The following is a 25446-nucleotide window of genomic DNA, read 5'->3' as shown; positions in this document are numbered from 1 at the left end:
ACAGGCTGAGCAAGCCATGGGGAGTGAGCCAGTAAGCAGAACCCTCCATAGCCTCTGCGTGCCCTGTTCAAGTTTTTGTCCTGACTTCCTTCAATATGAAGAGCAATATGGCAGTATAAGCCAAATAAACCCTTTCCTCCCTAACTTGCTTTTGGTTAGTGTTTCATCACAGCAATAGAAACCTCAACTAAGACAACTGCCATTGCTTCCTTAAGTCTAGGATTCCTCCAAAGCATTCCTGGACACTACAGGAATACTGAGAAGTCCTTTTACCTTCTCCCTCTGATGGGCTGAGGGAGTCTACTTCTACAGCATAAAGTGTGGTAAACACAAGCAAAATAGATGAGCGCATTACATCAGCTAGCTTTCCGTGAAAAATTACTTACTGCTATTTCTAGCAATGCTTTCTTTTTCTTCTTCTTTTCTTTCTTATTTTTTTCTGAGATAGGGTTTCTGTATGTAGCTCTGGCTGTCCTGGAACTCATTATGTAGACCAAGTTGTCCATAAATTTAAAGGATCTGCCTGCCCCTGCTTCCCAAGAGCTGGGACTAAAGGTGTGCAACTCCTCTACCCCCAGCTAGGTTTTCTTTTCTTACTGACCAGAGACCAAGTGATAAGGATTCTGTCATTTTTGGGAAAAGTTCACTAAATATTAAAACACAAATGTCACTGATAAAAATTTAGAATCAGACATATAAAAATAAGTTTGGACTCAGAAGTGGTATTTCATTTGTGTTTTAATAAATAAAGCTTGCCTAAAGATCAGAGGGCAAAGCAGACACACTAGTCAGCCATACAGGTCAGGCAGTGGTGGCACACACCTTTAATCCCAGCATTAGAGAGGCATATAAAGTGGGAGGAGACAGGTATTAGGCTCAGTCTTCAGTTTGAAGATTTGTGGAGACAGGATCTTGCCCATTTCGGTCTGAGACAGAGGTAAGAGCCAATGGCTAGCTGCTTTGCTTTTCTGATCTTTAGCTTGAACCCCAACATCTGTCTCTAGGTATTTATTATTCATGCAACACAGAAGAAACTTAAAAAACAAATATATACCACTCACACTATGGGCTGGGGCTGAAGATCAGTGGTGGAGTACTTGCCTAGTATTCATGAGACCCTGACTTTTAATTCCTAGCACCACACAAAATCCCATAATACATACATACATACATACAATGTTTTAATTCACCAAGAAAACTCTTAAGTACCTTTCAGTGGTCAACACTTTGTTCCTTGCCTAAAAGCCCCTGGATCTTTCAGATAGCAACTTCCATACATTTGAGCAACATTTAAATGTCCACAACTGAAGCTATGACCTTTTCAGAATAACATACATGTGATTTGTGCAGCACAGCTGTCAAGAGTCTCTGATAGCCATGTTTTTACACATGACACCAACCCTGACAAACAGGATCGTCTCCAAGGCTATCAATTTGCTTCAATTAAGCAATAGGAGAAGCATATTTTTTTTGTTTTTTTTATATTTTTTTCCCGTTTATTTATTTATTAAAGATTTCTGTTTCTTCCCTGCCACCGCCTCCCATTTCCCTCCCCCTCCCCCAATCAAGTTCCCCTCTCTTGTCAGCCCATAGAGCTATCAGGGTTCCCTGCCCTGTGGGAAGTCCAAGGACCACCCACCTCCATCCAGGTCTAGTAGGGTGAGCATCCAAACTGCCTAGGCTCCCACAAAGCCAGTACGTGCAGTAGGAGAGAAGCATATTATTATAAGGCAGGATATTACTTACAGTCAGTCCTGGTGGTTTCACAATCGACTGAAATAGGTATAAGTTCTAAATGAGTAATTAAAGGCAAAAGGTGCCTGTAAGTCAAAAAGGCCATCTTCTCCCACTAAAAAAGAGACTACAAACAGTCCTCTAATACAGCTCTACTTTATTAGGGTCAGCCAAAATGGTATTTATATATCCAAGCATTTCAGTTTTCAGAGATGTTTAGATTATTATTTTTTTCCATAGTAAGTTAATTTAGGCACATAGGTTTGTATTTTAGAAAAAAAAATAATTACCTTTATGACACAGACAGGAACAGGGGGAATCTGCAAATGTTACAAAGATGATCCCAAACCTCAGCTAACCTCTCTCTAAGCTGCTGCCGTTAGTCTTTGTGACAAAAGACAACGAGAACTGTGTACACATCTGTGATAGCCTGGAACTTAGAGACCAGAAGCTGTGGTCATCGGAAAGCTTGGAATACTGGCAAGACTTGATTGCAAAGTATTTAAGAAGGCCACAAATGTTCCTAAGAAGAGCTAGGACTACAGGTGTCACTCGGTAGTGCATTGAAATGGCATTGCCCAGTGCGAGTGCTGCACAGAAATCAGGTCACATCCTCTACAGCAATCATTTCGGATAAGCTTCCACAATCATAGCATGACCCTGTAGACAGAAAAAAAGTCCAGTCAAAGTAATGAAAGCAATGAAAAGTGACAAATCCAGCCAGTATGGAGGCAAGCGAACAGTGTACACAAACACTTCAGCTACTGTGTGATCCTTCTGAGCCCCCATTTCCTCTATAAAATGGAGCTCATGGTGCCTAGTTTAGAACGACTTTATAAACATTTTTAACTCAGAACACATTATATAGACACACATGTATTTATATATACACAACTGGCTATTCTCATATAAACACAAGGATACATATATACAGCAGACTCAGTGTAATATAGAGTGTGAGTCCTAATAAGTGTAATAAATAGTTGCTTTTATTTTAGTTTCTGTGCTTCTGGGGATTGATCCAGGGTCTCAGGCATGCTAGGCAACCATTCTACCACTGGGCCACATCTTCAACCCAAGTAGGATTTGAAGATTAAGTGACTCAGTCAGACCATAAGTTACAGTTAAGTAAGACCAGATCTGAAAACAGGTGTGAGGATTCTGAGGCCTGGGCTCTCAGCTCTTCACTATTCTCTGGCTAAGAAGATGAACCGAACGTACGTAAGGGTAGGAAGAAAGAACAATGTCCCTTCTCCAACACTCTGCACAGCTCTGGGTACTAGTTGTGACCCAAGTCAAACCTAAACAGCTAGGATTTCCAATCTGATAAACAGTTGTCCTTATCGCTGGACTGCCATCAAACCAGTAAACAGCCTAATGCCCAGCTTCTAGGTTCAACTCCCTTAAATAAGTATTAAGAAACTATTATTTATAAGGCACCTAGTTCAATACTATGTAAGTTTAAGGTTCTGATACAAGATCTTCATCTGGAATTTAGCATATATATTGGTTCAAAACCTTGACAATGTATAAGCAAACAAACAAAATAAAGAGTGGAGATTGGAAGGTTTAACTGACCTGAGGGCTATCCAAAGGATTCATAGGAGACAGAACACTTATAATGCACTATTTTCATGTTCCAACACGATCGATCAGTGGTTATCAGCTAGGAGAGGTGCCTCCCACTCTCTCCAGAAGACATCTGGCAATGTCTGGAGGTATTTCTACTTGTTTCAACTATGTGCCTACATACAGGCCAGGGTAGGATTGGGAAGAATTTGTTGCAATTGGAATCTCATGGGTGGAGGCATCTTAACAGTACAGTACACAGCCCACAGAATTAACTGGTCCAGAACATTAACAATGCCAAAGATGAAAAACACTGCTCTAGGGCTAGAGAGGTGGCTTTAATGGTAAGATTACTGCCTGCTATTCCAGAAGACTGGAGTTAAATTCTCAGCACCCACATGGCAGCTCACATCTGTCTGTAACTCCAGTTCACACTCACACAGACATACAAGTAAACAACACACCAATAAACATAAAATAAAAATAAGTTATTTTAAAAAAAAAGAAGAAAAAACCCTGCTCTGCTCTAGATTCACAATAGTGATCTTTTTAAAAAATTTTGGTTTTGGGGGCTGGAGAGATGGCTCAGTGGTTAAGAGGATTGCCTGCTCTTCCAGAGGTCCTGAGTTCAATTCCCAGCAACCACATGGTGGCTCACAACCATCTGGAATGAGGTCTGGTGCCCTCTTCTGGCCTGCAGGCATATACACGGACAGAATATTGTATACATAATAAATAAATAAATATTTAAAAAAACTTTTGTTTTTTTTTTTGTTTGTTTTTCAAGACAGGATTTCTCTGTATAGCTTTGGTGCCTGTCCTGCAACTTGCTCTGTAGACCAGGCTGGACTCAAACTCACAGAGATCCGCCTGCCTCTGCCTCCCGAGTGCTGGGATTAAAGGGGTGCACCATCATTGCCCAGCTACAATGAATTTTGCTCTAATTTCCTAATCATGTGGTGTCACTCTATTGGCTCAATGAAACAATTAGTGGCAAGTTTAAAACTTCTAAAAGAAAGACACTGAACATTCTTCTTCAGTTATCCACAAAATCACCTAATGTTATTTAAATTCTGTGGCATAGAGAGAACAATTGCACCTGAAAGGAAGGGAGAGAATCTCTGTGGACTACATGCAACACACAGTCTCTCTGTGAGGAAGCAGGCAGAGAGAAGCAGGCTCCTGCCTAAACATGCAAGGTTTCAGTTAGGGAAGTCACACAAATGGTAAGACATTTCTGAGTTAGGGACTATCCCCAGTAGAGCAGTCTAGTATGTGTGGAGACCTAGGTTTCATCTCTACTATCACCAAAAAGCTCCAGGCTATAAAGCAACAAATGCTTCAACATTTTCTTTTTTTTGAGACAGGGTTTCTCTGTGTAGTCCTGGCAGTCCTAGAACTCACTCTGTAGACCTGGGTGGCCACCAACTCACAGAGATCCACCTGCCTCTGCCTCCTGAGTGCTGAGATTAAAGGCATGTGTCGCCATACCCGGCTCAACTTATAAGTAGAATAAATAACCTTTCTTCCTCCAAAGTCTCTAGGAGAAAGCTGTCTATAAAGTCTTTGAAATGATTTTTTTGTGGGGTATAGAGTTTATTTAGTAGGTTATGGAATGGAAGGGAAGCGGGGAAGGGGAAAAGAGAGAGAAGCAGGGGGAGAGAGAGGAGGCAGTCTGAAATGATTTTATGCTTTGAGAAATCAGGTATATTTAGGGTGGTATGGCTACAAGATAGGATTTTATGCTCTTCTATAGCTTATTTGTCTTGATTGTAAAAGTGTCTATAATATGCAAGAAAAAAATCTGTTTATATCAGAATAGAAAAAAAAAGACTATATGCTAGTACATGTGGTGGCCTTAATCACAATACTCAGGACGTAGAGGCAGGTAATCTCTGAGTTTGAGGTCAGTCTGGCCAACAAAACAAGTTCCAGGACTACACAGAGAAACCCTGTCTTGAAAAAAACAATAAAAGCCCACAGTTAGTTTTCCTTCTGGATTTTATTCCCAGTGTAATGTTATAGTATGTAGAATGCTGACTCAATAATGGAGTGAAGCAGACAGGAAAATATCTACCAAAATAATAAATCCCTTGGTTGAACAGCAGCCAAATGTCTACAGATAGGTAAGGCCTCTGTTCTTGAGGAGGGTGGTTTTGTTGTGGCAGTGCTGAGGCTGAACCCAGGACTTCAAACACGTGAGACAAGCACGTCATGCCTGGATGAACAGCCACAGACACTGCCTCCCCAGAGTTTACAGATAAGGTGTTGTGAATATTAGGCAAATGAATAAAAGTGTATTGTTACAGAAAAAATACATTGGGATGCTTTTAATGTTAGTGCCTGGTAAAGACATTATAAACTATTTTTCTGTATATTTTTATATTTTACATAGTTTCCATTATGAACATTTATTAATTTTATAAACAAGAAAACACTTTAAAAAAAGAACAGCTTGGATTTAAAGAGCATTTTCCTTTGAAATATCAGAATTAAAATCAATAGTCTCCCTATCTTCCAAAAGAAAACTATTGTTGTCTGTCACTGCGGTGACGTACCTGTCCTCCAGCTGCACAGGCAGCCACTAAAGCATACTGTCCTCCATCCTTCCTCAGTCTGTTGGCGGCTGCCATGACCAACCGACAGCCAGTGGCTCCAAAAGGGTGTCCCAGAGACAGTGATCCACCCCAGATATTAAACTTCTCCAGAGGAGGTGCTCCAACCTAGCTCCCACAAAAACAAACACCAGTTTAAAAGCAATTTTACTTAAGATCAATCAAATCAGGCTCTTCCTAAGAGAAGCAGGCAACCCAGAGGAAAGTAAACAACACTGACCACCTTAAAAACCAGTGTATGACCTAGGAATGAGATCAGCAGAAGCATATGTGGGATTCACCTCTGTATGCTGTGATTATATTTCATTTCCATTGGTTAATACAGAAGCTGCTTTTGGCCGATGGCTTAACAGAGTAAAGTTAGGTAGAAAATCCAAACAGAAATGTAGAGAGAGAGAGTAGGCAGAGTCAAAGAGACGCCATGGAGCCGCCGAAGGAGACAGACGCCCTGGAACCTTGGCAGTAAACCACGAGTCTTATGGTAAAATATAAAATAATAGAAATGGGCTAATAAAATGTTAAGAGCTAGCTAGAAATATGCTTAAGATATTGACCAAGCAGTGTTGTAATTAAGTAATACAGTTTCTGTGTGATTATTTCGGGTCTGAGGGGCCAGGAAACGAGCAAGCAGCCTCCGCCTACAGAAGACAACATAAAGGCTTACTGTTTTTACTGGGAAATTCAAGCATATATTCTTTATTAGAAACTTACCTTGGTTTTCCTACCCATGTAGTTTTGTGCAAACCAGTCAGAATCCATGGCTTTAAAGTTAGCCAAAATCTGACCCTAGGAGGGAAATAATTCACGATTTTGTTATCAATGCTCTTCTGGGCTTTATCTAAGACACAGACATGTAACTTTAAGCAAATCTTAGTATCAGTTCTCAGTGAAAGTGTCTTTTTTTTTTTTTAGAAATATTAACTTTGTTTATTTATTATGTATACAATGTTCTGTCTGTGTGTATCCCTGCAAGCCAGGAAAGGGCACCAGACCTCATTACAGATGGTTGTGAGCCACCATGTGGTTGCTGGGAATTGAACTCAGGACCTTTGGAAGAGCAGGCAATGCTCTTAACCGCTGAGCCATCTCTCCAGCCCCAGTGAAAGTGTCTTAAAGAAATAATTTAACACCTCTTAAGAGGTCTCTAAGAAACATCCTCAAGGGTGTATTTTCAACACAAGTATGACCCTATTTTCTGACGTAGCCTCCCTTCAAAAAAGTCAAGTCTGAAATACAAAGCCCCACTCCTTACAAGCATGAGTTTCATTTTTAATGATTTATACATCATTTCAGATGTGTCTTATAAACAACTTACTGAGAAGGCTTCATGAAATTCGAAAGCATCAATATCGTTCATGGTTAATCCTGCCTTTTCTAGAACTTTTGGAGTAGCATATGTTGGTCTGAAAAAGAAAGCAAACAAAAGGTGGTAGCCCAGAACTTTCCAGTTTAACTCAAGCATTTCTTCGTATACTCCAAATTGAGTTGTATACTCATTCATTGGTTCTATTATACGAATACTAATTAAGTGTTGAGGATACAAAAAGATATGCCTTTCATCTTTACCATACTATAGAACTGGAAAAACAGACAGATAATCAGCAGGCAAACAGTGAAGGGTAAGTTACAACTAAAGAAAAAAGGAACAGCATTGAAAGGGGCAAGGCAGGGAAGGACTTGCCTAACTTTAAGGTTACAATGAAGCCAGTGGAAAAAGGAGTGTAGTATGAATTCTAATTGGTCTTAATAATAAAAACTTGGAGTCAGCCATCAGGAAGTGAAAGGTAAAGGATTAAAGAAGAAGAGCAACCAGCCACTAGAGCTCTTACCTCTACTGATGCTCAGAGCAAAGGGGCGATCCTGTCCTTAGACTGCTTCCTCAGACTGCCTTCTCAGACTGACTACCCTGAGCTCCCGTCTCCTCCCATATTCAGCCATATCCCTTCCTGTCTCCTAGTGCTGGGATTAAAGGTATGTGAATTCCAAGTACTGGGAATAAAGGTGAGTCACTACTGCTTGGCTCTGTTTCTCTTTTAGACTAGATCAATTCCATGTAGCCCAGAGAGATCCATCTGCCTCTGTCTCCCGAATTCTGGGATTAAAGGTGTGTGCCACCACTGCCTGGCCTCTATGGCTACCTAGTGTGGCTAGCTCTGCACTCTGATCTTCAAGCAAGCTTTATTTATTAGATCATAGACAAAATATCACCACAAATGAGAGATAACCAGAGGCATTTATGAAAGATCCTGTGGGATAGGGATGAGGCTCAGTGTTGGGAGTGCTTGATTTCAATACCCCAAAACACATAAACATACATACACACACACACACCACAGGGTGGAAGTGTTGTCTAATTATATAGCACAGTGAATAGTGACATGAAAATAAAATACTTAACATACTTTGAAACCTGTGTAAAAACGTGAGCAATTCGCCTTTAATCCCAGCACTTGGGAAGCAGAGGCAGGCGGATCTCTGTGAGTTCGAGGCCAGCCTGGTCTACAAGAGCTAGTTCCAGGACAGGAACCAAAAAGCTACGGAGAAACCATGTCTCAAAAAATCCAAAAAAGAAAAAAGAAAAAAACCATGAGCAATTGATCCCTGGGTCCCACGTGGTGAGAGGAGAAAATTATACTTCACCACCCTCCATACACACTAAATAAATGTAATAAAAATTCAAATACTTTTTATTGAAATCCAGAGAGATATTCACTACTACTTACCCAAGTAAAAGCTGATCTTTTGGATCCTGGGACACATACATAAAATCCCTAGACAATAAAAAAAAACAGAAAGGATAGCTCCAGTAATAAAATAAAGAAATCACAGGCAATTCATCAGAATATTTACTTTACCTCAAATATGACTTTGGCTTATAACCCATGGCCAGAGCTTTCTCCTCTGACATGATGAGCATCGCAGAAGCGCCATCAGTCTGAAATAGGAACAGAACAATGATGTCATCTGGAGGTCTCCCGGCAGTCACCTCCTAAGTCTGTTCCTGAGTCCACTAACAGATCTATACGGAATCTATACAACAAATTCACTTTACTGTATCCACTATTAAGTCATAATCAAGCAAACACACTGAGCCACTCTGGGAGAACAATGGTAGCAGGCATTGTTCATAAGGTATCATAATTTGTCAAAATACATTGGGAGAGGCAACTTTAGAAATAAGAACCTAGGGCTGGAGAGATGGCTCAGCGGTTAAGAGCATTGCCTGCTCTTCCAAAGGTCCTGAGTTCAATTCCCAGCAACCACATGGTGGCTCACAACCATCTGTAATGAGGCCTGCAGGAAGAATACTGTATACATAATAAACAAATAAATAAATATTAAAAGATTTAAAAAAAAAAGAAATAAGAACCTATAGGTTTTTGTTTAGAGCACAGGAAATAAATTTTTTTTGGATTAGAACAATATTTTATTTACTCCAATTATTTATTTTTTACATTTTCTGTGCTGTTTCTTTGTTGCCTCCTGCCCACAACTTTGAGATTTTATTCGAGAGGCAAAACATTGAGAGAAGACACAGGTGGGCAAGTAAGAACATTAAAACCATGGTTTTAGAAAACTTTGAACACATCTCATATATTTTTATCCCAAATAATAATCAAGACGTTACAGGACAAAAAGGTACTTTTGGGGGGCTGGAGAGATGGCTCAGAGGTTAAGAGCACTGGCTGCTCTTCCAGAGGTTCTGAGTTTGATTCCCAGCAACCACATGATGGCGCACAACCATCTGTAATGAGATCTGGTGCCCTCTTCTGGCCTGCAGACAGAACACTGAAAACACAGTAGAAAAAGAAGGAAAGGAAGGAAGGAAGGGAGGGAGGGAGGGAGGGAGGGAGGAATACTTCTGAAGTTTGTTTTTAAAAAGCCCTTTACCATTATTTCAATAAGGAAAGAATGGTCAGGTAGTGGAGGTCACACCTTTAATCCCAGCACTCAGGAAGCAGAGGCTGATCTCTGTGAGTTCAAGGCCAGCCAGGGCTACACAGTGAAACACTGTCTCAAACAGAAAAAAAAAGAAAGAAAGAAAGAAAGAAAGAACGAGAAAGAGAGAGAGGAAAGAAGAAAGGAAGGAATAAAGAACGAGAAAGAGAGGAAAGAAGAAAGGAAGGAAGAAAGAACGTCCTCCACAATACAAAAGAAAATGAAACCAGTCCATTTAATATGCAAAAAATCAAGACAAGTTCTGTCACATTCAATTATACATCCCTTTTAAAAACTCTGCAATCCTAAAAAGAGCATGTAGCCACCAGTAGGGTAGCCATAAAGTCTGAGAACACAAGTGACTATACATAAAAAAAATGGTTTATGGGGATTGGAGAAATGGCTCAGCAGTTAAGAGCACTTCCAGAGGACCCAGGTTCAATTCCCAGCACCCACATGGTGGTTTACAACTGTCTTTAACTCCAGTTCCAAGGGATCTGATACCTTCATTAGTATACCTTCATACCAATGCAAATAAAATTAATTTAAATAAATTATAAAAAATGGGCAGTGATGACACATGCCTTTAATCTCAGCACTTGGGAGGCAGGCAGATCTCTGAGAGTTCGAGGGCAGCCTGGTCTATAAGAACTAGTTCCAGGACAGCTAGGGTTGTTACACAGAGAAACTATCTTGAAAAAACAAAAAACAAGCAAACAAAAAAATGGGTTTATGGATACTACAACAGTGTGGTCACTGCTGAGTGTGGTGGTAGTAATTGGTTAGCTATACTGTCAAAGAAACATTGAGGCTGGAGAGACAGACAGCTCAGGGGTTAGAAGAACTTGTTCTTCCAGAGGAGCCAGTTTTGGTTTCCAGTCTCCACATAGCACCGAAGAACAATCTGTAACTCCAGTTCCAGAAGAGCCAATGTCTCTTCTGGCCTCTATGTGTACTGCACATACATGGTGCACAGACACACACCAAATCCACTTAGTACTTCTTTTGAGAAGGCACTCTAACATCCTCAGTGGCTAATGTACAGCCACCATAGTACTTCACTGTATCACAACTGTCCTTTCCATTCCCAGTGCCCAGCATAAGCAATACAAGTTTGATAAATGGTCAAGGGCATAAGAAGAACAGCTTCTTTTTTTCTCATAGCCAGAACCTGGAAACAACCTAAATGCCCCTCGATCAAAGAATGGATAAGAAAAATGTGGTACATTTACACAAAGGAGAAAAAAAAAATAACAGCAGCTTGAATTTTGCAGGAAAATGGATGGAGCTAGAAAACATTATTTTGAGTGAGGTAACCCAGAAAGACAATTATCACATGTACTCACTCATAGGTGGTTTCTAAACATAAAGCAAAGAAACCCAGCCTACAAACCAGAATCCCAGAGAACTTAGACAACAATGGGGACACTAAGAGAGACTTACATAGATCTAATCTACATGGGAAGTAGAAAGTATAAAAAGACAAGGCCTCCTGAGTAAATTGGGAGCATGGGGACCTTGGAGGAGGATTGAAGAGGAAGGGGAGAGGCAGGGATGGGAGCAGAGAAAAATGTAGAGCTCAATAAATATCAATTTTTAAAAAAAAGAATAGCTTCTGTATCAGTACAGTGAGAGATCTAAGTCCTTAAAACTATTATTTTCAACTTGGTGTTCAAACATGGTACATGCCTGTAATTCCAGCACCAGGGAGGTTGAGGCAGGATTGTAACTTTGAGGCTAACCTAGGTTACATAAGAAATCTTATCTTCAAAGCAAAACTTTATTTGCTGGATTTTTGAGACAGGGTCTTGCATACCAAGGCTAGCTGTAAATTCTTGATCCTTCAGCTTCTATATCCTGAATGCTGGAGTTACAGGTTTGTATTATCACACCCAGTTTGTGGTTTGTTTGTTTTTTTTTTTTTGAAATGATTTTCCTTTAACATTTTTTTTTCACAGAGAATAGCTTTGTTTTAAGCCTCCAATTACACACAAGCAAATTTATTGTAAACTCTTCTATTGAGAACACAGAAAAGCCTCTATTAAACACAAATAGCATTGACAATTACCAGGAAAGAAGAATTTGCAGCTGTCACTGTGCCATAGGGTTTGATGAACGCAGGTTTTAGTTTGGCCATTTGCTCCAATGAGGAAGGTCGGATCCCATTATCTTTCATAACTGTGTCCTTTCCTATAACAACAATAATTTTTTAACTCTAAGAAACTGTAAGCATTATATATCTTCTCTATAGCAATATGATTTAAAAATGATAAGAACAGGGGGGCTGGAAAGATGGCTCAATGGTTAGCACTTGCTGTTCTTTTAGTACCTAGCACCCACATTGGGCAACTCACAACTGCCTATGACTCCAGTTCCAGGGGAACCAATGCCCTCTTCTGGCCTCTAAAGAATCCACATGCATATCCATATATTCACACAAAAACACATACATGTTACTAAAAACCTAACAAATGGAATGTAAATATTATCTGTCAACTATGAAGAAAGCCTTTCTATTCTTTCTAGTTCTAGGGATTAACCCCCACCCCACTGGGCTTTGACTGTCCTGAGGCAAGCACTACTACTGAGCTATACATCCTAATCTTTAAAAGAAAGTCTTCTCTGAATACCAAGACAAGATTACACACAGAGAGATGAGAAAAGAGAGAGATACTCCAGGAGTAGCACTTATAAAAATTTAAAGTTGGGTATGGCAGCATGTACAGGCAATCCTACCACTTAGGAGGTAGAGGCAGAGGAGATCAGGAGTTCAAGGCCAGACTCAGTAACATAATATGAGCCCAACCAGGTCTATATGAGACTTTGTTTTAAAAATAACAAAAATACCTTTCTTTTTTCTTTTCTTTTTGTTTTTTTTTTGGGGGGGGGAGTTTCCGCAATAGGGTTTTTCTGTGTGGCCCCGACTGTCCTGGAACTTGCTTTACAGACCCGTGTAGACCAGGCTGTCCTCAAACTCACAGAGATGCACCTGCCTTTGCTTCCGAAGCAAAAATCTTTTTAAAGCTTACCTGTGTTACCACATAAATCTGAAATTGAGTCTATGTTTAAGAATAAAAGCTGAGCTGGGGGGTTGGAGAGATGGCTCAGAGGTTAAGAGCATTGCCTGCTCTTCCAAAGGTCCTAAGTTCAATTCCCAGCAACCACATGGTGGCTCACAACCATCTGTAATGGGGTCTGGTGCCCTCTTCTGGCCTGCAGGCATACACACAGACAGAATATTGTATACACAATAAATAAATAAATAAATATTTTTTTTTTTTTTAAAAAAAGCTGAGCTGGGTGGTGGTGGTGCACACCTTTAATCCCAGCATTTGGGAAGCAGAGGCTGGTGGATCTTTGTGAGTTACAGGCCAGCCTGGTCTAAAGAGAGAGTTCCAGGACTGGCTCCATAGCCACTGAGAAACCCTGTCTTGAAAAACAAAAATGGAAAAAGAATAAAAGCTGAGTAGTTTGGAAACAATTATTATACTTATTAAAAAGTAAATTAATCATAGCACCAGGGAGGCTAAAAGCAGGCCTCTCTGTGAGCTCAAGGCTTCCAGGGTCACATGCTAAGACCCTGTCTTTAAGAAGTTATCACTTAAGGTTTTTAGTATAGGGATGAAGAGATGATTGAGCATCATTAAGAGCACTTACTGCTCTTGCAGATGATCCAGATTTGTTCCCAGTACCCAGATCAGTTGGCTCACAATCACCTGTAACCTTGGTTCCAGGGGCTCTGACACCCTGGACACCTGCATGTACATGATGAACATACAAACACTAAGGTATACACATAAAACAAAAGATAAAAATAAAGAAATCCTTTAAGTCTCACCATTTACCTGGTACTTTGAAGGGTACAATATCAGAAAGATGCCCTTCATCCTGTGCCTTTTTGGCCAGACTATGAGAACGCAGTGCATATTCATCCTGTTCCATTCGAGAAACAGCAAAAGCAGCAGCCAGTCGGTCTGCAGAGTGGCCCATGGTCTCGTTAGTGGAGAACTCAGCCACTGCAGGGAGCTAGCAAAGGGGACATTGAGAACAGTTATAGTCAGTTACAGTTATGTAAGATTGCTCAGTGTTATTTAGAAAAGCTGAAATCTATTTATTGGCTGGATTTAGAGACACATGCCTCTAATCCGGGAGGTTGAGGCAAGGGGATTTTGATTTTGTTTTTTGTTTGTTTGTTTTCAAGACAGAGTTTCTCTGTAGCTCTAGGAGCCTGTCCTGGAACTAGATCTTGTAGACCAGGATGGCCTTGTACTCATACAGATCCACCTGCCTCTGCTTCCCCAGTGCTGGAATTAAAGGCGTGTGCCACCATCACCCGGCTCGCAAGGGGATTTTTAATTTGAGGGTAGCTCAGCAAGACCCTAGCTCAAAAAAAAAAAAAAAAAAAAAAAAGCCAAAGAGGGAATAAAAGATCCCAGAAATCTCTTTGTGAGCAAACATATTTCTAAAGAGGGCTAACAGACACATTTCTGGAGCTAGTCTGATTATGTAAATCATGCTGGTCTTGAACTTACATAGATTCACTTGTCTCTGTCTCTAAAGTGCTAAGATTAAGGGTATGTGCTATCATGCCCAGGTTACAAATTCAATTTTTTTTTTTGTTTTGTTTCTCGAGACAGGGTTTCTCTGTAGCTTTGGAGCCTGTCCTGGAACAAGCTCTTACAAACCAGGATGGCTTCGAACTCACAGGGATCCACCTGCCTCTGCCTCCCAAGTGCTGGGATTAAAGGCATGTGCCACCACTGTCCGGCACAAATTCAATTTTTTAATAATTTATTTATTTGTTTTTATTATTTTATGTGCATTGGTGTTTCGCCTGCATGTATGTCCGTGTGTGTGTGTGTCACATCTTGGAGTTACAGACAGTTGTGAGCTGCCATGTGGGTTTGAACCTGAGTCCTCTGGAAGAGCAATCAGTGCTCTTTAACTGATAAACCATTTCTCCAGTCTCTACAAATTCAATTTTTGTAACTACTCCCACCTCCATCTTGACCAAATACACTGCCCTGTAATCATGAGAATATATATAACTATTAGAGTATGTGTTATATCTAACAGTAATCTAGCCTCAGGATGTTCTGGAAACTCATCTTTATTTATATTAAATTCAAAAGTCTTACCTCAGGTGATAGAAAATTCAATCTGAATTTAGAGAGTAAGGACAGGCGCTGGCCCAGAGTCTTGGCTTTATTGAGATCAAGCATCATTTTCCTCATTTTTCTTGAATGACGAATAGGGACATCAGACATTAACTCAACACCACCAGCCACAACAACATCACACTGGCCAGAAGCTATCAGACCAACAGCTACAAGATACAAAGGATATGTGCATGAACAACTTTGTAGGAATAACAAACCACTGAAATATAAGCTTCTTGATTAAAAAGTTCTATAAATGGGGGCAAGCGAGATGGCTCAACAGGCAAGCCTGAGGAACTCAGCTCCATCCCTATAGTCTATATGGCAGAAGGAGAGAACCAACTTCCACAAGTTATCCTTTGACCTCTACACATGCATCATGACATGCATACATGCAAAATACATACATGAAATTTTTTTGTAACAGTTATCAGTTTTATATAATAATAATAATAATAATCAGTTTTTAACTTTTCCTTCCTTCCTTTTTTTTTTTCTTCTGGATACAGGATCCTGGAACGCACTATGTAGACCAGGCTGGCTTCTAAATCTCAAACTCACAGAGATCCACCTGCTTCTGCCTCCTTACTGCAGCCACTACACTTGACTAGTTTTTACTTTTCTCCTTTCCTTTCCTTCTCTTTTTTCCTTCCTTCCTTCCTTTTTTTGTTTTTTGAGAAAGGAACTTCCTGTGTAGACCTGGATGTCCTGGATCTCACTCCGTAGAAGAGGTTGCCCTCAAACTCAAGAGATCTAACTGCCTCTGCCTCCCGAGTGCTGGGATTACAAGTGTGTGTCGCCACCACCCAGTCTGACATCAACTTTTAAATAAATTGATATTCTTTTAATTTATTTATTTTATTCTTTGTATATGTGTGTTTTGCCTGCATATATGCATGTACACCACCTCTGTTTCTAGTGCTCACAGAGGCCAAGAGGGCATCAGATCTCCTGGAACTGGAGTTAATAGCTGTGAATTGCCATGTGGGTGCTGGGAATCATACCCTGGCCCTCTGGAAGAACAGCCAGTGCTGAGCCATCTCTCCAGCCCAACTCAAACAACATTCTAAACCTAAACATCTTCTATATTTTATATGCTCCCAGCCTAAGTTTTCAGAAAGGTTTCTTCCACACTCCACCCCCTCCCCATGCAGAGAATATTAATTTCTACTACATGAGGTATCTGACTTCTCAGATCTAGGTTTTCCTGTATGGCAACTGGCATGCAATATTTTATTGCACCCTGCTCAGTAGAGAAGCCCCCAACTACTGCTTCGGGCATCATCCTCGCCATCCATGAACTGACCAGTCTAATCTGGCATGATATTATTGTAACATTAAATATTAAGCCTCTCAAGTTTCCTGTCTTTAGAAGTAGCCATTTAACATCCCACAATTTTAGGAAGATTGTTAGAAGCTAAAATATCATATAGATTGCCAAGAATGTGGGTACCAAGTGAAGAAAAAAAATGAAAACATTTTTGCATGTGTGAATGTGTGCTCGCAGGTGTTAGGGCACATATGGCGAAGTTGTGTGTGTACATGTGTGTACAAGCCAGAGGCTGGTATCTGATGTCTTCAACTGTGTCCATCTTGCATATTGAGACAAGTTCCCTTACTTGAACAGAACTCACCAATGCAGACTGTCTAGCCAGCCAGCTTGCTCTGGGAATCCTGTCTCTGCCTTCCGAATTCCGAGATTACAAGCAGGCTGCCACACCTACACGTTTATGTAGGTGCTAGGGATCGATCCACTCTTGTCCTCATGCTTACTCAACAAGTGCTCACAGCTAAGACATATTCCCACGCCATGACTTAGACCATAGAGAGCAGGAATTAACAACTATGTTGATGCTTGAGGCTGCAGTACTCTGTCCTCATGGGAAAATGTCCAATCAGAATTACCTACGCAGGATAAACTATGCACCTCCTCCCACTGACAGTCCCAGTAGCAGCCAGCCCAGGACTAAGGAAGAATGTAACAGTCCCCACAGGGCATGGAAACTACTCTGGAAAATCCCTAACTTTCATACAATTTTATCTTTATAAAAACACAAATGAAGAGCTCTGTGCTAATTGCTTACTTCTCTTAAGATTAATTAAAAGGAGTAAAATCAGTAAGCACCTTTGGATTCCATTTACACATACCTGTAGTCATAGCTTGGTTTGAAGAGATACAGGCCATGGTAACAGTGTGAGCGGGAGTCTTGTCAGAAAAGCCAGCTCCAAGGGCAGCCTTCAGGGAACAGTGAGGGAAAGAAAACACACATGTAAGTGAGGTTCCGAGCCCTACTCTGGAGAATTATGAAAAGAGTTTATTTTAGTATTCTACAGAGCAATGTTTAAAATAAAATGGCTCATTAGTTTTTCTTCCAGACACTGAAACATACTCTTAAATTCCTGGTAACAAGTTTCTTTTTTCTTTTAAAATTTTTATTACAATTATTTATTTATGTGAACGTGGGTAGGCGCATTCATGTGAAGGACACTGTGGGCTCAAGGGACTGAACTCAGGTTGTCAGGCTTGGCAGTATATCCCTTAGCAGCTAAGTCATCTTGTCAGTCCTTTCTGTTTTTCTTTTCTTTCTGTAGCACTGGGGATTAAACCTAAAGCTCACCAAGCTCTAGCACCATGAAGATCTATCCCTTTTTACTTTAAAACAGGATTTCACGAGGTATTCTTGAAATCACTCTGTGTTCCAGGCAGCCATGAACTTGCTTGTCTCCTGCCTCAGCCTCCCCAGTATTCAGGTATGCAGTCTGCGGACTACCAAGTCCAGCAGCCTGGTAGCCATTTTCAAGTGTGGTGTACAAGGCTACAGCATTCTTCAGCCTCACCTAATTAATAACAATGCTTTGCTTCAAGCCTTCAAGGATACCATGTAATTTTATCTTTCTTAAAATTTAATATACAACTAAGAGTGAGGAAATGGCATCACGGGGTGAGATTTTCACATATCCCTGAAGCTATAAAGCCTAGCAGCAGAGCAAAGGCTGAAATGTTTCTACAGAACTGACCATTAAAACCACAACAAAAGCCAGGGGGTGGTGGTGCATGCCTTTAACCCAGCACTCAGGGGGCAGAGGCAGAGTTGGAGGCTACCCTGGTCTATAGAGCTAGTTCAAAAAAAAAAAAAAAACTTTAGGGGCCCTGAGGAAGTTTGAGGGCCTACTAATCTAACAAAAAGTGGCCTCTAATTTCATGACCCAGTCAAAGACAAACATAAAACAAAGATATCTATAATTGTTTTACAATATTTGTTGGGAAAATTTATGTTGCCAAAACATTCCAGTTTTGCTAATGTAAAAAATTTAGTACACTTAGAAAAAAAAAACTTTTTAATACTAAAGCTTTACTTTAGAGGAAAAAAGTTCCTAACTTTTCCACCTTTATTATGAAACTACAAAAGGAACTATTTTTAGTAGTCTTTTTTGAAACTAATTAACCGAATACAAACTGTCTAATATGGATGTTGCAAATTCTCGATTTAAAAGGCTGGGTCTCTTAGCTAATCTTTGCCTTTATACTTACACTGCATTTGATACTATTTGCCATCTGTAGGAGCAGAAAGCTGCTACTTTTGTGTAACCAGTATGACCGTACTCTGCTGTCTCCAGGGAGACCTGACACTAAGTGCCCAAATGACTGTGCTAAACGACTTCCTGGCAACTGCAGGTCAACTTCTCAACCTAAACCAGTTGGAAAGGAAATCAGAAGCAGGTGTCAGGGGCAAAAGGAAAGACTCCACAGTGGGGCAAGGGTAAGGGCACTCAGGTTAGAACAGCTTGATCCTCACAAGGCCACTGAAGCACATTACCCTTGGCCCCAGCTGACCCAAAGGACTGACAGAGCTTTAAATAGAACTGGCAGCTGGTGACCCTTGTGTGCATACTTCTATTTAAAGAATAACTCACTTTCAAGGCACCAAGAAGAAAGGAAGAAGTTAAGCGGAAGGAGAAATACACTGAGGTCTTTCAACAAAGTCAGGATTGATAGAGGTACAAGGCCTTTTAGGAGTTCATATCAATATTAGCACAGGTCCTAACAAAACTCTTTATCTGGCTTTAGTTGGATGTTAAGTTCTACTACTTATTTTCATAACTGTCCCATCAACTCTATCTTTCTCCCTAGATACAAAAATTACCTGGAGAGTCAGGCATGGTGGCTCACAACTTCAATCCCAGCATTCCGGAGGCAGAGACAGATAGATCTCTGTAAGTCTGAGGCTAGACTGACTGGTCTATAGTGAGTTTCAGGCTAGCAAGGGCTTCATAAGTGAGAGGAGCGGAAGGAGGGAGAAGATGAGCAAGGAAGTCAGGACCACGAGGGGTGCACCCACCCACTGAGACAAGGGGGCTGATCTAGTGGGAGCTCACCAAGGCCAGCTGGACTGTGACTGAAAAAGCATGGGATAAAACTGGACTCTCTGAACATGGCGAACAATGAGGGCTGATGAGAAGCCAAGGACAATGGCACGGGGTTTTGACCCTACTTCATGTTCTGGCTTTGTGGGAGCCTAGCCAGTTTGGTTGTTCACCTTCCTAGACATGGACGGAGGGGGGAGGACCTTGGACTTTCCACAGGGCAGGGAACCCTGACTGCTCTATGGACTGGAGAGGGAGGGGGAGAGGAGTTTGGGGAAGGGGGAAAAGGGTGGGAGGAGGGGGAGGGAAATGGGAGGCTGGGAGGAGGCGGATACTTTTTTTCCTTTTCTCAATTAAAAAAAAAAATAAGTGAGACCGTGTCTCAAAAAATGCTTACGTGGAATACAACATGATTGATATTAGTATGAGGTAGAGGGAGAAACTTCCTCATGTGAATTATATAGCAGCTGATGTATTTACACATTTAACACTTCCAGAAAAATTCATAGAAAAACATCATAATTCTTATTTGAAAAATAAATAAAAATAGAGAAAACTGAAACAGATTTAATATTTACTTTTTCAGTCTTATGCAAGTCACCTCCTATTCATGATACAGAAGTTGAAAACATATTGTGAGGTGCTTGATGACTTTATGCACTCACGAAACTTTTTTTATAAATTTCATAGCATAGGTGTTTAATGGACTAGTATCATCGTTATAATTTATTCAATCATTCTGTAGTTGAGCAGGATAAGTAGTTCTTCCAAGATTCATCCCTGTTTTATCCCACAAACTTCTTGTCTTTCTTTTTAATAGCCCACTGGAGCTCTTATTAGGCATGTAAAATAATGTGAAGCCGCAGAGGAAAAGTAAACACTCTATGAGAACAGAAACCTCTCCCTGCTCTCAGTTCTCTTCTGCCCCCCCAACAGCATCCAGATGGTCACTTTGTGAGCTGTGCAGTGCTGGGTGGGACTTTAGCCGTTTTAATGTTTGTAAAAGTGTAACAAAAAAAAATGTTTTTGATCTGCACATTTTCCCTTCTATCTTGGCTGGCAATGGAAGTTATTATCTTTGTAACTATAATGGACACAGAAACACAGACATGAAATAAGATAAATATGCTTGCAAGCCAAGTTTCTCCAAATAATTGAAACAAAGCCCAGAAGACAGGTTTGAACTATTCAGTCAAATGCCTGTGGGATACTCATACTAGTTCCAAGGCGGTCATTATCTCCATTGCCCAATAAACACTAGGTGGGTGTGTGCCAACTAGGGTAAAGGTAAACTTGTATGAAATACCTACATAAAAAGAAAAAAATCTGCCTACGTGTCATCTAGTCAAAAGCAGTAAATTATAGGCAAAGCTTCCTCTGACTTCAAAAGTCAAGCTATGAAATTGGCTATAAGATGTTAAAGTTTAACTAGAAACCATGATGGCTAACATTACCAAGAGTACTATCAGTCACACACTGCTATACTGTTTCTCTAACACAAGAGACAGATAAACTAACATTTCCTAAACCCACTCAAATAATCTGACTTATAGCAAAATGTGAATACATAATAATAGTTATGAGATAATAACAGTAATTATTAATAATACTAGTTATCTAATGGAGGCTTTTAAAGTCCAGCCTTAAAAACCTCCTCTCAGGGTCCAAACTAAATGAACGAAGAAACTAGGATTCAAGCAATGGTGAAGGAAACAGGTCAACTCACACACATCTTCTCGCCATGTCTCTTTATTGTACTCTTATAATTCTTCTGCCTTTATTCTAATTCTTCTGTCTTAATTGTCTATAATTTCCTAGTTCTAATTCTAATTCTCTGTTACATTCTTTGTTTTCTTCTTCATTATTCTTCCTACATTCTTTATCCTTATATATTTCTGCTAATTTCTGCCAGCTTCTCTCTCTCTCTCTCTCTGTCTCTGTCTCTCTCTGTCTCTGTCTCTCTCTGTCTCTGTCTCTCTCTGTCTCTGTCTCTCTCTGTCTCTGTCTCTCTCTGTCTCTGTCTCTCTCTGTCTCTGTCTCTCTCTGTCTCTGTCTCTCTCTTTCTCTGTTCTACCCAGCTTATAAAGACCCACAAAATCTTGCAGGCATTGCCTCTGAAGGTCGCATACCAGTTCTTAAGTAAATGATAAGAAACAGAGTCATTCCAACAACTCACAGTGCAATAAATCCAGACAGGAAGAAAAGATCATTTTGGCTGGGTGGTGGTGGCACACGCTTTTAATCTCAGCACTCAGGATGCAGAGGCAGGCAGACCCCTGTGATTTCAAGGCCAGCCTGGTCTACAGAGCTAGTTCCAGAACAGCTAGGGCTACACAAAGAAACCCTGGTTCAAAAAATAATGAAATTTAAAAAAGCTCTTTCTTCCAGTTAACCCCTAACTCATGTGCAGCAAACCGTGGCTGTGAAAGAAGTCTCTCTGTTATCTTCTCTACAGAGGTAGCCCTACAGAGCTAAACCAATGAGAGAAATAAAGAAACTGTATGTTATATCCTATACTTCTTACTGTATATAACATATATCTTAAACAGTTTGTGTTAGTGGTCGTAAAGGCCAGGCCCTCTCACACTGGAGACTATTTGTTTACAAAGGTGTCCTCAGAATGCAGCATGAGCTGCAGGAACAAGGGGTATGGCAAAGGAGCCCACCCAGCACTCGCCAAGGCACAGTGACATTAAAAACATTTTAAATCTTAAGATATATTCTTCTATCCAGCAGGTAACCCTAGACCATAGAAAGAGAAGCTGTAACTTTTTTCAGGGGCTATAAGTTATATTTTCTAAATAGCCCTGGCCATTCAGGGATCTTATCCCATGGTGTCTGGGCAAAGGCTATAAAACTGAGGTTAGGAATCTATGCAAAAAGTTAATTATTGTCCCTGGTACTGCAATTAGGGTACTTTGCACTATTTACCTTGTCTCAACAAATCATACAGCTGGCTACATGTCCTAGTAAATAAGATTGTATTCATTTAGTAATAGTTTATCTTAAAATCCAATTAGCAAAGCACCTGGACTGATCTAAAAGCGACTTTAAAGTTTTATATCAGTTAATTGTGTGCGGCTATCTTGGCAGCTGGGGATATTACAGCTCTTTTCTTTCCTTTTGTGTGTGTGTGTGTGTGTGTGTGTGTGTGTGTGTGTGCATGTGTTTTGAGACAGGATTTTTCTGTAGTTTTGGAGCCTGTCCTGGAACTTTCTCTGTAGACCAGGTCTCTGGCTCCTGAGTGCTGGGATTAAGGGCTTGTACCACCATTATAACACCTGACTCTAGGGAAGTATCTTTGTATTTGTTTTATTCATCAAAACTTTATATAGGCTAACATTATTAATATCAATTAGACAATACAGCTAAGGAAGACCCAGCTTCTTGACAATCCACAGATAAAAATGCACAGTAGATCAGGAATGTATTTGTGAGATACACACATATATACAGGCTAGAGAAAGAATACAATTAGCACATTTAAAATTACAGGCAGAAGCAACAGTTTTCAGGAGTTTGCATTTCTTGCAGGCCTTGCAAGGCAAGTTTCCTCCATCAGAAGTTAACTCTTGTGACTTGACACCTTCAATATTAATTGTAACTTCTGTAATAAATGATAAAGGCCTTCAGCACACATCATCTGATTTTTAGTTAAATACATATTTAGTTAATGAATTTTAAGACTTCAAAACGGTAAATTCTTGGTTGGAGACTTATCTTAGTGGTAGAACACTTGGCACTAAGTACAAAGCCTTGAGTCTAATCTCTAGCACCACATGCGTGCTTGTGTGTGCGCATACACACACACACACACACACACACGCACACGCACACGCACACGCACACACACACACAAAGAAATAAATTAAAAAAATATTACTTCAAATTGATTTTTTTGCCACTTTGGAGGGGTTGGGATAGGGGAAGAAAAGGGATCTTTCTTTGTAGTCATGGATGGCCTAAAACTCATAGATTTTCCTGCTTCTGCCTTCTGAGTGCTGATATTAAAGGCGTGTGGCACCAAGCCTAGAGCAACAGAGCTGTTGCTGTTGTCTTGGAGACAAGATCCTACTGCAGCCAGACTGATCTGTAACTTACTACATAGTACAGTAAGTAGTGGACTCCATGGCAATCCCCCTGCCTCAGCCTCTCAAGAATAAATTACAAGCATCAGCTATTATGTCCAGCTTTATTAATCTCTTTAAACATATAATTTTGCTTTACTTACCTCTCTAGCCACATTGCTTGTTTTTACTTCCTGAATAACCGTACCAAAAATGATATAATCAACAACATCCTTTGGGACATTGGTCCGATGCAACAAACCCCTAAGAGCAGAAATCCAAAGAAAAGAAACAGTTCAAACATGCCAGAAAACATCACATAAAACACTGCACGTTTTTAAACAAACAGTGCCTGAGTTGGAGGTGTAGGAGAGTGCTCATCTAGTATATATAAGGCCCTAGGTTCAATTCTAATCACCAGAATAACACAAAGATAAGCCCTTCTCTTTAAAAGGCCAGGCAGAAACATTTGGCACCCTATCAAAAAGGAAATGAATGACAAGGGATGTGAAGGCAGTATCTGATGGTCACTTGATAATGAGACATTAGAAGGAAGAATCAAAAGTTACTTTGGAGCTCGGCAGTGGTGGCGCACACCTTTAGCATTCAGGAGGCAGAGGCAGGCGGATGTCTGTGAGTTTGAGGTCAGCCTGGTCAACAGAGCAAGTTCCAGGACAGGCTCCAAAGCTACAAAGAAACCCTGTCTCAAAAAACAAAAACAAAGCAAAAGAGAGAGAGAATTTAAGGAGCCATCAAAAATAGGAACACAAGTACACATTTGTCAAAACTCAAAAGTGAGTTATATAAAATCTGTATGGAGTTAAAGGTGCAGTTCACTGGTAGAACATTTGCCCAGTATTTACAAGTCTTTTGGGTTAAGAACCCCATCACTGAAATAAAGAGAAGAGGGGAAAGGAAGAGAAGGGGAAGGGAAGGAAGTGGAATAAAGAAGCAGGAGATGGAAGAACATCATAAAGCTGCAATACAAGAACTCAAAGGAAGACATGTCCACGCACAGTCCACAGTGTTAAATGTAGAGCACAGAGAGGCCCAAGAAAAGAATGCTCTATTTATGATCCCTAAAGAGGAACTTCCAATGTGTAGCTAAGCAGAGATTTGGGAATGGAAATGATTATTATTATGTAATTAGGGAGAGTAAACAGTAAACAGAGAAACAATGCTGTGGCATTTGTTCTTAAAGTCTGGCAGGAAGACAAGAAAACTGACTGATGAGCAGAACGGTTAAATGAAAGTGTTTTCCAGTTAGGAAAAGATCTTCGGCTGCCTGGAGACACTAAAGCAAAATATCACTGGACATTAGAGAGTATATTATGTAGGCACAGCCATATATTTTATGACCACACCAAAGTATTCATCCATCTCAACCTCATTTCGTTACATTTAAATTAAAAAAAAAATTTTTTTTGTTTTTTGTTTTTTGAGACAGGGTTTCTCTGTATAGCTTTGGAGCCTGTCCTGAACACACTCTATAGACCAGGCTGGCCTCAAACTCACAGAGACCCGCCTGACTCTGCCTCCCGAGTGCTGGGATTAAAGGCAGGTGCCACCACCACTCAGCTCTAATTTAAAACTTTTACTTGCTTTGCACATGAACCTTCGAGTTTTTTTTTTTTTTTTGGTTTTTCGAGACAGGGTTTCTCTGTGGTTTTGGAGTCTGTCCTGGAACTAGCTCATGTAGACCAGGCTGGTCTTGAACTCACAGAGATCCGCCTGCCTCTGCCTCCTGAGTGCTGGGATTAAAGGCGTGCGCCACCACCGCACGGCTTCGAGTTTTTTGTTTTTTAATTTTTATCTTAGGTGTATGAGTATTTGCCTCCATGCATGCAGATGAAACAGGATGATTGCCATGAGTTTGAAGCCATCTTGACCTACATAATGAGTTCCAGGCCAGCCTGAGAATATTATAATAAACATCATCCACATACCACATATATATATATATAGTCATGTCAAGATGCTACACGCTAAACTTGCAGA

The 25446-nt window shown here is 40.4% G+C and overlaps 1 protein-coding gene across 2 annotated transcripts in view; it reads right to left on the bottom strand.

Annotated features, from left to right (window-relative positions):
• Positions 1-1874: 1874 nt before the first annotated feature.
• The window catches only part of LOC121439590 (trifunctional enzyme subunit beta, mitochondrial), a 36286-nt gene continuing 12714 nt past the window's right edge, over positions 1875-25446 (bottom strand). For both annotated transcript variants that reach the window (XM_041640114.1, XM_041640115.1), the window contains exons 6-16: positions 23613-23712; positions 17165-17252; positions 14996-15183; positions 13703-13883; positions 11926-12047; positions 8774-8853; positions 8642-8689; positions 7234-7321; positions 6630-6704; positions 5862-6026; positions 1875-2394 (exon numbers count right to left, since the gene is read on the bottom strand). In XM_041640114.1, the coding sequence (XP_041496048.1) occupies positions 2359-2394; positions 5862-6026; positions 6630-6704; positions 7234-7321; positions 8642-8689; positions 8774-8853; positions 11926-12047; positions 13703-13883; positions 14996-15183; positions 17165-17252; positions 23613-23712 (1171 nt within the window). In that variant the 3' untranslated portion in view covers positions 1875-2358. The remainder of the gene's footprint in view (positions 2395-5861; positions 6027-6629; positions 6705-7233; positions 7322-8641; positions 8690-8773; positions 8854-11925; positions 12048-13702; positions 13884-14995; positions 15184-17164; positions 17253-23612; positions 23713-25446) is intronic.

The sequence above is a fragment of the Microtus oregoni genome, unplaced genomic scaffold (assembly GCF_018167655.1).
Source record: "Microtus oregoni isolate MIOR12 unplaced genomic scaffold, Mior012 000062F_ref0000492, whole genome shotgun sequence".
Taxonomy (NCBI): domain Eukaryota; kingdom Metazoa; phylum Chordata; class Mammalia; order Rodentia; family Cricetidae; genus Microtus; species Microtus oregoni.
The sequence above is the reverse complement of the archived record's forward strand: the minus strand, read 5'-3'. Positions and strand labels throughout refer to the sequence as shown.